Consider the following 12924-nt stretch of genomic DNA (forward strand, 5'->3'; position numbering starts at 1 on the left):
TATAGCCACTCAAAAATAGCCTAATTACTCTTCGTAATTATAATTTGATGATTATAATTTGTAGCTACATGTTATAGGGAGGAGAGAGGGGAGAGAAGTCCAAAGCGTGAGAGAGAGGTGAATTGTATGTGTATATCGGTTAGATAATTGTAAACTATACATATGTATTTGTATATATGGAAAGCGAGATTGGGAGAGGGTGGAGAGAGACGAGCGAGATTGGGAGAAGGAGGAGAGAGGCGTGCGAAATTGGGAGAGAGAGAGGAGAGAGGTGAATTGTATATGTATATCAGTTAGATAATTGTATATTATGCATATGCATTTGTATATATGACAAGCCAGATTGGAAGAGGAAGGAGATAGGCGAGAGAGATTGGAGAGGGCGGAGAGAGACGAGCAAGAGTGGGAGAGAGGTGAAATGTATATGTATATCAGTTAGATAATTGTATATTATACATATGCATTAGTATATATGACAAGCCAAATTGGAAAAGGAATATGAGAGGCGGGAGAGATTGGAGAGGGAGGAGAGAGACGAGCGAGAGTGGGAGAGAGGTAAAATGTATATGTATATCAGTTAGATAATTGTATATTAGACATATTTATTTGTATATTCTGGCGAGTTATACACATATAAACGTGGTTAATTATACAAACTCGAAGTCAACCCACGTAATTAATATATAATGTTAGTCGCAAGTGCTAATTATAACAAACTATAGCTATGTTAAGTAACTAAATAATATAAATTTATTTAACTGCGTAATTTTCTCGTTTCTTTTTTTACTCAGGCCAAACCGCCGGCTTACGCTATTTTAAAAAAGATTATTTCAATCTGCTCTGCCCCCACATTGCATATCATTACTCCCGCACTCCCTCTCTATTGCTAGTTCATTAAGTTTATGATTTTATTAAATAATTTTACGTATTGGAGTGATGTTATAAGATATTCTAAATGAAATATAGTAAAGAAAAAATTAATTTACAGTAATTTGCCAAATTCAAGAAGTGTAGCTGAAGATCATTACACAAAGACCGTTACCGTTTCTTGATTACGGATTAATCTTTATTGGGCCACACAAGTTGGGGTAAGTTCGATCTCGGGGCCCAGACTCGAACCGAATGTGGGTAGGCAATTGGGAAGTACAATCTCGGCCTTAAGATTGCAGAAAATTACATTCATGACCTTCAAAATGGTAAAAAAATAAGTGAGAATCCAACTCACACCTATTTGGCAAGATTAAAAATTCCTTTCCGTTGATAAATTTTTGAAAACTTATCTTTTAACCAAGTCCCCAAAATGTGTGGTAAATTTGATGTAAAATGAGAGCTTCCCAAATTGCAACAAAACAATTACTATTATGTTGTGAGAGGAAACAAGATTCTTGAAGGGCTAAGCTCTGTTCAACTACAAGTATTAATTCTGGTCAGGCCAGACAAGGGGACAACCTTTGCAATTCTTCTGTTCAGCTGTGCAAATAGGAACATGAAAGAATTGAACATTTATCAAACACAAAAAGAGTTACAAGATATTGTTGGACCCTTAATCAAAATCATTTAGTACCAATTTCAAGTAGAAAATAACATCTCACTAGCTACTTTATTAAATTACAAAACGGAAAAGAACAAAGAGAGAAATATTGATTTATGACTACTTACTTGCCTTCGGCACTGCCCAACTTTAGCTACTTCACTATGCACACTTCAATGTGGAATAGAATAGGGAGAAAAAAACACTAGAGATACATGAGAGTGAAACTTGGTACTATGCTGAATTTCGACTGATCTTCAGAGGCAAATGCAGCAGGAAGCTTTTCCAAGTTGAGAGTACACCAGTCAGCATTTACAAGAAAACAAAGTTGATATCTACACCTCCTTCATCGATCAATGAAAATGATAAGTCAGAAATTAATAATCACCTCGGAGGAACTTCTCATAAGCTGTTCCACTTAAGGTCTTGTTCACATCATCCCAGTTCTTGATATGCTTCCACAATGCCCCGTTATGTATCTTCACTTGACGGCTACTTAGATCCATCTTAGGCAATCTTAGAAACTCAAGAACATCTACCAATTTCTGCATTTAAAAGCAAGAAACATGAGCAAAACTGATGAAACAAGATTGCAAAAAAATTACTACACTGGTCTCTTCACCATAACAAGCAATGGAAGTTACTCGTAAAAAAAGCTACTGAAAAAGCCTCTAATTTTTTCGGAAAAGGGAAAGTTACAGAAGCTCGACTAAATTTACAGTTTGAATAAGTAAATACTGAAACTCCCTGGATTTCTAATGGATTTAGAAATGCAGGCTAAATAGGACTTCTGATTTTGTGATCTTAAACAATAGAATGTGCCAAATTGGAATTAAAGGGTTGCCTAAGAGGAACGAGACATTCCTTTTGAAACGCACTAAAAAGGGAAGTAAGACAAACAAATTGCAACGGAGAGGAGTTCAAATTGAGATTCTTACAGCTTGATTTCTGACAATATCTTCATAATACAGAATCATATGTCGAGTGCTATTGAAGTGGTCCAGTGCCTCCGTGGCAGAAACCTCCATTCTTTTCAAATCTGTGATCAACAATGTTGTATTGATTTCTGGTTTATACTTCGCAAGAGTACCAGCCTGGGTAAAGCAGCAAAATGATTAGATTGTATAATTTTGTGTTCATCTGTATATGCATGTAACGATAAAGAGGGAAGGATGCAAGAAGATACCTCTTCATGTGAGTGCACATGAGACTTATGTGTTCCATTCAAGAGTTTGGCATATCGGTCATGGGAATTTGAAAGAACAGAAACCATACGTCGCAGTAAATTCTTTCTAAAGAGAAATATCACGGAAACACCCTTCCTATTGAAGTACTCAACGACTTCCTTATAATGTTCTATTAACCCCTGCAATGGCAGTTATCAACCAAGTTAATTGAAAGATAAAGAAGTTTTTTGCCCTTTTTATCTCTCATATCAATATTAACAAAAACCTATCATCTCACTAACTAGTCTTAACAGTTCGGTGAAACTTTTCAGTTTCACTAAGGAAGGCATACACTCTTGATGTTTGCATTTGAGTACTCTGAAATTGTCAAAGTTACTTCTAGAAGCACAAATATGAATGTACTTCTTTGTCCCAAGCAGTAAATTGTCAGGTAATAACTTTAGTGATGTGGAGTTATAGCAGAGTTCGAGAGAGGCCTACCCTTAGCTGCACAATATTCATTTGTACCTACAAGTTATCCAAAATATAGAATCTGAAGGATGACAAGGGATAGTTTTAAGGTAACAAAGGTTATTACCTGATTAAGCATCCACTTGAAGCCCACTGCAGCTGAGCAGTGATTTTTGGAAGCACTCGTAAAGAAGTCCAAATTATAAACTGTGTCCAATGTCCTCAGGATTGAAGAAGCATTTTCTCTCCTATATTTGACAGAGAATATTTCACCATTGGAGCTTACGTTCATATGACTATTCAATAGTGTCTCAAACCATCCACTCCCAGACCTTTGCATTGAGAGAATGGCAAAGCGCCGAACAGGGTTACAGCTACATTCAGCCCTGAGTCAATTAACAATGCAGATGAAATTAGTTTAGGCAAATTTATGTAAGACAGAAACTTAAAAACCAAACCGAAATTTCTGGAGTACATACCGGCTAAAAGTTTTTGGCTTCGGATAATGCACATATGGAATTTGGGATTGATCCATGTCATAGTTATGGCAAGGCTTTTCCATGACTTCAATGTTCAAGTATTTACTTGTATTCTCCAAGCTAGTTTGTTTAAGACAAATTGAACAGATATAAATACCAAAGATCAGCGTAAACGCTACAACCACCATCCTTAACAATGCTGGAGATTTCTTGGCAGGTTTTATGATTATACTATCCTGTCATTCAAATACAGGACAGTAGGTCAATGTGAAAGCAGACAACAAATGTGAAGTTACGAACTCATTTTAACCTTACATTACATACTAAGCAGGATAAAAGTTTCCTTCAGGTAAATAAACTCAAGTAAAAAATGCTACATATGGAACACTAACACCAGCTCAGTTGATTGACTACCTAAAGTTGGTGCGGGTTCGATCCCCGCCTTGTAATCCCCTCCACATTTCCCTTTGCCCTACCCCCATTATAAAGAAAGGTGAGTTCTTTATTGAAAAAAAGAGAGGAACAATCCGTTTCACTAACTTTAATGGGAAAAGTAGAGCAAGTATTTCGAGGTAAAGCAACACCACCGGCACAAATTAGGTTACAAGATAAGATAGATCAAACACATGTCAACCTAACATATTAATCAGCAATTATCATTACACAGTCCAAAAATAGACTAGGCTAGTCGTCTTTAAAAGTAATTGAAAAAGTAAAATTTATACCTATTTGCAGATTGAAAACTCAAAATTTCTTTTATCAGAAATCAGAAGAACAAATACAAGAGAATGCACAAATTTTTCCTCTGTTTTCACAAAAAGAAGTGCACAAATAATATATCTTGTGTTAAAAGAATATACTCCAAGATAACATTAAGTTCGAACCCACAAAAAAAAGACACATAGTAGCACCGCCAAGTAAACCAAACAAGAAGAGGGGGGAGCTGGATTTCCAGCTCAAACAAAAAATGTAAATGTACCCAAAGAAGAAATTTTTTAGGTGGATCTCAGCTTAACAAACACAAAAAAGAGCTACAGAAAAGAAAATGAACCTTGGCGAAGAAACAAATATCCTCAGCCATCTTAGCTCCTAGTTGCAAAGAAGCAAACAAAACCAAAAGGGTATACAAAAAACTCAAAATCTTGAAGTATTCTTCATCCCCCTTAGTGATCTATGTGTAATGAGCAGAGAGTTTAGCAAAGGGCATTAATTAAAGCTAGAAGCTCTAGCTTCGAGAAACACCTCGCTAGTTATGCTGGTCTCTTTCAATTCAGATTTTCTAAAAGGGGAATATTGCGCTAACAAAATATGAAAGAGAAATAACATAAAGAAAAATAATCCTAAATTATAAGAAAAAGGTTATCTTTATTTTTCATTTCTCATAATTAAAAATGTTTTAATTACTTAAATCATTTTTCAAGGTCATAATTAAGGTTTCCAAAATAGTGGTGGGGTGCTTGTTGGTGCAGTCGCACTAATTACTGCTACTTGTCATCGTACCTTTAATTGTATGATGTTAATAATATAATATAAGGTATGTTCAATTTATGTTTTAGGTTTTGGTTTCACCTTTTTTGTCATTTATGTATATCCAACTCATAAAGGCAATAGAACCGTAATAAAAACGCAAAAATTCTGGCATGCTTCAGGGTGTAGACCCTCTGACTTGACTTTTTGTCTTTTCAACTTTTTACGCACGAAGTTTTTTTGCGGTCTCATATATTAGTAAAATCTTTAAAAGTATCATTATTATATAAATTTGTTTTATTGTTTTAAAATAAATATTTTTTAGTGATTTTAAATTTTATTTTTCATGTGATATGTCTAAAACTGTGAGATTGAGTGGTATATTTTGATGTATTTAAATTTTAATTTACTTTAATTTTAAAGCGATGAGAAAATTAAGTTTTTTACAGTATTGAACTAATAAAAATAATCACATAAATGTTCAAGTCTCACACCATATAAAATGCAGCATCCGTAACTTAAGTGAAATAGAATAGAGAGACGGATTCATTATTCACCAAATTTAAAAAATTATAATTAATTCAAAGGATATTCACAAAAATATTTTTCGATAATAAAAAAAAATAAGCAGGTATATTTTAACCCGAACCATATGCTCATTGACTTGATGTAAATTTGTAAATCTCAAATGTGAGCAAGTACTTCTTTATGTTTATTACCTGTACTGCTATACATTGTCATGGTATTTACTGTCTACGTGCATAACATTTCCATTACTTATATATGTTGTCTTTTCTTTTGAGATGCATTACTAATTCTTGCCTAATTAATTATTGCATTGTTTATTGTCATTCTTTGAGAATAATTTTGAATCTATTTTTCTCAATAAAAATCTGATAAAAATAGTCAATCAATTATAACGGTGTTTAACCTATAGTAGTAATATAATAATTCATAAAGAATCTCTATATTATTTGCGTATACGACTTAAATTCATTTTGCAATGTGTTTTTTCTCCCCAACTTAGTAATATGCTTTTCATAAATTTGGCATGTTTTGTGAAGTAAGAAATTTATTTCCTCTCGATCAGAAGACATTTGTCAACCCAATACGAGCAAAGAACCAACAAAGTGAAGTGGAAGGAAGGCGGAAATCTGTTGTCCTTTAATTCATACTCCCTCCGTCCTTTTTATTTATTCACTTTTAAATTGATACACTTATATATTTAGAATATAATTAATAACGTATAAATTTATCATTTTACTCTTATTAATTATGAAGTGGATAATTTTTTTTTTACATTTTTCAAAATGATTACTCATTTAATTAAGAATATAATAGGTAAAAAAAAATTATTCTTCCTTAATTTATCAAAATAAACAAGTAACTAAAGACGATTATTAAAAAAATAGACAAAAAATTTAACAACTGAGAGAGTATCTTTTTGAATTGTACTTTTCTATACCTTTCTTTAATTATAACATGGGTAGTTTTGTAGTAAAGAAATGTCATAAATGATTAAAATTATTTGATGGAAGTTGGAAATGAAAGAAAAACAGGAAAAAAATATCTCTCTATGCGATCTTCTATTCCCTCGTCTTAAATTATTATCGTGATTTTTAAATTTATTTAGAGTTTTAAAATAAAATTAATTGTTTTTTATTTTATTTTTATAAAAATTGTTCAATAAAATTATAGACGCCTTAAAAGAGTAAATACTTTGTTCAATGTAGTTATACTCGACCCCCTCTAAAACATTATTCATTTTTCAAATTTTTAAGACTATTTTAGAATGTTTTCCAAATTTTTATCCTTCATTAGTTAATTAGTACTGCAATTGGTTATTAATTAATATTTAATTATTTTAATCATAAATTTGACAATAATTAATAAGCATAAAATAGAAAGTTATGTATAATTTATATCTTAATCTTCTTTTCTTAAAGAGTGTGAAACACCTCAACAATTCAATTAATATGAAATGGAGAGAGTATTAATTTGACATTGAGCTTAAAAAACAGTAAATAGGAGTAATTAACCAAACCATCCCTAATTAAATATAAGTCGGTTAAACATTGAAAAACGAATCATAGTTATATGTCATCCTTTACTATAAATAGTTGATCTATAATACTACTTGTCATTTCATAAAGTTAATGCATTCAATACTATTCCTATTATGACAATGATAGTTAATTAGCCTTAAAATAAATATTTGACCAACCTAGGAAAAATAACTAAATAATTCATATTTATTGGTCAAATAAATTATTTATATTAATTGATTGAAAATTTGACTAAAAAAATTAAATACGAATAGAATAATAAATTCACATAGTTTCTTAATGCACATAAAATCTAGAATAGTGACATATAAATAGAAACAGAGGGAGTATTTAATAATAAAGATAAAATAAATATAAAATGATAAATTATTCATTGATTTTATTAGTAGAACAAGTATTATTAAACATTCCAAAATAGTATAACGGACGAATAAAAATAGACGGAAGGAATACATGACTCACTTTTCCTTTTTAAATTTAAAAAATAACACATTTATATTAATAATAATTTAGCTTTAAAATGTTAATTTTATCTTAATTTATATAATGATTCAGATCGATCTCATTGATAGAAATATTTATGACTTATGGTCTTGTGCTACTACACAAGTTTCAATTTTTTTTTTAATTTTTAAAAATAATAAATTAAACCGTTTCAGTAAATTAGCTTAAATGAAGTATTCTATTTGCACCGCAACACTTCAACAAAATGGAAGAGTGAAAAAAAATGATTATTATGAATCAACGTGGTTGCAACGCAGTAAGTTTGATGATTGTCGCTAAGATTATTAATTATCCATGGTCCATCAAATCCATTATTTTTGTGCTCCTTCATGACTTCCATAAATGGTAATCATGATATGAAAATTAAATGATACTTGTATTAAACACTTTTTCTTTTCAAATTAATTAAATTATTGAAAGTATTTTATATTTTTAATTTTAAGAAAAAAATAAAACATAAATTGGATATAAGTTTTTTCTAATTCTTATTAACTATGATCAAATTTATGATTAAAATAATTAAATAATAATTAATAATTAATTTCAATACTAATTAATGAAGAATAAAATTAGAAAAACATTCTAAAAATAGTCTCAGAAATTGAATAATTAAATTAATTTAAAAAATAAAAAATATCTCAACAATTCAATTAATTTGAAATAGAGGAAATAGAAATTAACAAGTAATATCAACTCCTTTAGTTTACTTTTATTTATTTTATTATATGCTAAAATAAGTATACATTTAATTTATTTAATTTTTTAAAATAATAGATAATTTATCATTTTACACCTATTTAATCTTTATTATGAAGTATTTTTTATTGAGTGAGATGACTAATAATTAAGGGTGATAAAAGGATAATTATTATTCTATTTATTGCTTCTCATAAAAAGGTGTTTCAAGTCAAACGCAGAGGAAGAGAGTACTACTATTCCCTCTTAAATTATTTCATATTTTTTCATTTTGATTGCTCTCAAAAAATATAATATCAATTAGAAGAAATTTGTTTCTCCATTTAAAAAAAATAATTTGTTTTTTTCTAATCTGTTTCAAAATAATATTTCATTTCCCGGCCTTATTTGATAAAATTATAATTTTAACTTTTCACGTGATATGTTTAAGACCATAAAATTAAAGAATATTTTGATATATTTGACATAACTCTAATTTAGAATCACATGATCAAAAATTTTATTCCAATTTAAACTAAATCATTCTTTTTAAAACGAAAAAAATTTCTTATTTTACCCTCATTTATGTCCTTAGGTATAATAATTAGCTTCATTAAATGTTTACTCTATTATGGTGTTTATAATACCAAAACAAAACTAATTTGAGACACTTATATTTTAAAAATTATGATAAATAATTTGAAATAAAAAATTGCTGGAAATACAGTTTCTCTTGTCCATACTATTAATTGCACAATAAATTGTATTTGTTCTAAAATATTAACGTTTTAGAAAGTCAAGAAGTTGTTGATGGATTATGTTATTTCGAAATCCATTCTTATTATTCGAAGAAGTATAGTGTTTATTAGTTAAAAGGAAATAGAAATATTTATTTAAAGAAATATCTCATAATTAAGAATAAAGTAAGAGAATTCAAAGCCATTAATCAAAGGGTAAAGTACTGTCAGTGGAAATTATAACAAGTCAACGTATAGATTAGAGCGTTGAAATTTTCAAAATAGGTTTCCTTAAGTTATCCAATATAATATTTGATTCTAAATTAAGACATCGTGCGTGTTTTACGAAAAGTTTAGTTAATGTTCAACCACGGGGTTGACTTTTATTTTGTGAACACTTGTTCTTTAATTGGTCTCTTTGCTCGACCAAGGGCCTCTCCCTAAATACAAGTGAATTACTATTAATTATAGTTAAGCATAGAAATATAAAAGTTATTACTCTCTCTGTAATTTCAAAACAAATATTATTTTAACTTTTTATTAAAAAAAACAGGATGAGAGTTTCTTTTTGGAAACTTTCACCTATAATCACTTAAAAATAACTTAATTATTTTCCTTAGTTATAGTTTGATAAATACAATTCATAGTTATATGGCGGAGAGATGTGAGCGAGACTGGAAAAGAGAGGAGAGAGGCAAGAGAGAGGGGGGAAAAGACTGGAAGAAAGGTGAATTGTATATGAATATCAGTTAGATAATTGTATATTATACTGTATTTGTATATGTGGCAAGCAAGAGTGGGAGAGGGAGGAGAAAGACGAGCGAGAGTGGGAGAGGAAGGAGAAAGGCGAGCGAGATTTGGTGAGGGAGGAGAGAGGCGAGCGAGATTGGGAGAGGGAGGAAAGAGGCGAGCGAGAGAGGGCAGAGAGTGGAAGAGAGGTGAATTGTATATGTATATAATTGTATATTATACATATGCAAACGTAACTAATTATACAAACTAGAAGTCAGCCCACGTAATTAATGTATAATGTTAGTCGCGAGTAGTAATTATAACAAACTATAGCTATAATGAGTAATTAAATAATATAAATTTACTTTATTGCGTAATTTTTTTCCTTTTTTTTTCTTCTTTTATGACGGTTTTTAAAATAGATTAAGTGTTTAATGAGAAAAATCCTAAATTTAGATGTCTAATTAAAAAACCGTATCAGTTTTAAGTGTCTCTCAATAGGTTCCATTTTATAGTTTAGACCTCATGTTTTTTATAATTAATAAAATTTCATGAATCCTGATAATATGAATTTTTTCTTAGATATAGATATTCAACACAACTTTAAAAAAAAAAAACAAACTAATTTGTCAGGCTACCGAACACATGTTATAATTATTAAAGCACACCCCCCCCCCCCCCCTTCTCTTTTATCCATTAGCGCTTGCTTAAAATTGAAGATTAGTTTTTCCATTAGACTAGCTACACCAATAAGTTGTATATATTTATACAGATTTACCATCTATATACTAGTGATACCGACCAACTCATACCATCAAGATTTTTTTTTTCTCCAGCAACTTAGTAATTTGTTTTATTCATTATTAAAAAAAAACAACTTTCGCATTTTATAATTAGTATTAATCTTATACTTAAAGAGCTCGTAGTTATTAATAAAAATTCTCTCATACAATGAGCTATTGATCCGTCTGTGATGATGAACGGATGTCAAGAGTTAAGACATCATCTAATTTATTTTTTGTATATAAGCCGAAAGTGGACATAACTCCCTTTTTTTTTTCCAATGAAATGATGAGTACGGAGCCTAAAGGGTACAAAATATTAATAAAAATTTCAAAACGGTACATAAAATTTTATATTAACCAAAACGGTAAAATCGCTGCATCAACAGCGATTTACTTCCCCGAAAAAAGCAAAATCGCTGCAGAGGCAGCGATTTTGCAAAATGTGATTTTTTTTTTAAAAAAATGAAATCGCTACCTAGCAGCGATTTTTAAAAAAAGAATTTTTTTTAAAAAAATGGGGAAGTCGCTGCCTGGGCAGCGACTTTTATAAAAAAAAATATTTTGAAATGTGCAAGTCGTTGCCCAGGCAGCGACTTGTATAATTTTATTTTTTTAAAAAATTTTAATTTTTTTTCTTAAAATAAATGTGGAAACAATGTGGAATTTTTTTTCGGGGGAAGTAAATCGTTGTTGATGCAGCGATTTTGCCGTTTTGGTTAATATAAAATTTTATATATCATTTTGAAATTTTTGTTAATATTTTGTACCCTTAAGACTCCGTACTCATGAAATGATGGTTAATCTTTAGTATACGTAGTGCAAAGTTTCATTTTTATATGTAGTGTAAATGTAAAGTTTTAAGCATGTGAAGGAAAAAAAAAAAGATTGTAGAATGTAGATTGTAGACCCACGACAGGTCTTAACAACCATGGTTTGATGGAAATTATTTTTTTTGAGAAGAATGGCCTAGGAGAAAACTGCGGCGAGAAACAAGATCCAACCCCTGTAGGAAAATTAGGTTTTCTAGGACAACCTTAATTACTACTTACTTCGTTATAAGTAAATTAACTAAACAATGTTTTACGTTACAAGGCTCATGATTCCCAAGTCGGCACCTTATTTTTAGCAATTTGGAAACTAGGGAACGTGTTGTTAAGGATCCAAAAATTTGCTTTGCAATCACTCGAGATAAAATTTGCATATTTGAACTAATCGCAAACTAAATATACTTTAATCAATTAGTACATTAATTCCTCATTTGTTGTATTTAATGAGGGTCTGAATCTTAATCAATCAGATACCCTCATTCAATGTGTTTGTTTTTTAGGACTGAATCTTAATTATTCAAATTCACTTCATTAAGTTTATTTGTTTTATTTTCCTATAAGTCTCTTAGTGTGTTTGAATACATATGAATTAATCAAATCTATAATACACTCTTAACACTATTCAGAAACAAAAATAAGATTCCTATATTAATTTAACTACTTCACAACTAAAAGTTTTTTTCTTATTTAATTAATGTTATTTACATTCTTACCGTTATAATTTTCATTATTCTTACTAATTTAATATACGTCTTTTACTTTCATAAATTAATTAATATATTTGAATTGAGAAGTATTCATGATATGATATTTAGCACGGTTTTAAAAAATAAAAAAGTATTAATTATTTGATCGATAACAATAACAAATGTCCATTATAAAATAAAATATTTTCATAAACAATATATTACTAGTCCATATAAACTATTTTACACGACATTTTATTATATTCTCGAAGTTTTTTAGTGCAACGAATAGTCATATTAATGACGTAACTTAATGTTGAATTTTTAAAAGATAAATCATATTACCTTGTTATGACAAAAATGATCAAAATATTATTTTCTATTAAAAAAAAACTATTTTTTAAAATGAGTTTTTTCATAACATTTTGTTGATACAATGTTTAAGTTCATATGCACATTTAGATACGAAAAAGAAACAGTCCCAATAATTCAGTGTTCAGATTCAGAGTCAACATCTTAATATTCAAATTTACCCATCTAGATCTTAATGCATATTCAAATATGTATTCAGATTCAAACGTTTTAATCTTAATGAAAACAAATGAGACCTAAGTATCTACGAAGAAAAATAAATATATTTAATCAATAGATATATTAAGCATCTAACGGAAAATAATTTCTCTGTCCAACGAAATAGGAGGAAATACTCTATCTGGTAAGCCCGGGTTCCCATTCGCTTTTTGTTTGTTACATATCGAAGTATACAATTTTGGTATTGGGCCTTTTAAAGATTTGGCA

At 29.5% G+C, this 12924-nt stretch overlaps 1 protein-coding gene across 1 annotated transcript; it reads right to left on the reverse strand.

Annotated features, from left to right (window-relative positions):
• Positions 1-1487: 1487 nt before the first annotated feature.
• LOC101247177 (uncharacterized) lies at positions 1488-5026 on the reverse strand. The gene is made up of 7 exons (XM_010317846.4): positions 4699-5026; positions 3648-3883; positions 3296-3554; positions 2718-2897; positions 2470-2625; positions 1920-2076; positions 1488-1811 (listed from the first exon to the last, which is right to left on the reverse strand). Exons 1-7 carry the CDS (start codon positions 4726-4728, stop codon positions 1789-1791), a joined length of 1041 nt encoding a protein of 346 aa, XP_010316148.1. The 5' UTR covers positions 4729-5026; the 3' UTR covers positions 1488-1788.
• Positions 5027-12924: the final 7898 nt, after the last annotated feature.

This window comes from Solanum lycopersicum, chromosome 2 (assembly GCF_036512215.1).
Source record: "Solanum lycopersicum chromosome 2, SLM_r2.1".
Lineage (NCBI taxonomy): Eukaryota > Viridiplantae > Streptophyta > Magnoliopsida > Solanales > Solanaceae > Solanum > Solanum lycopersicum.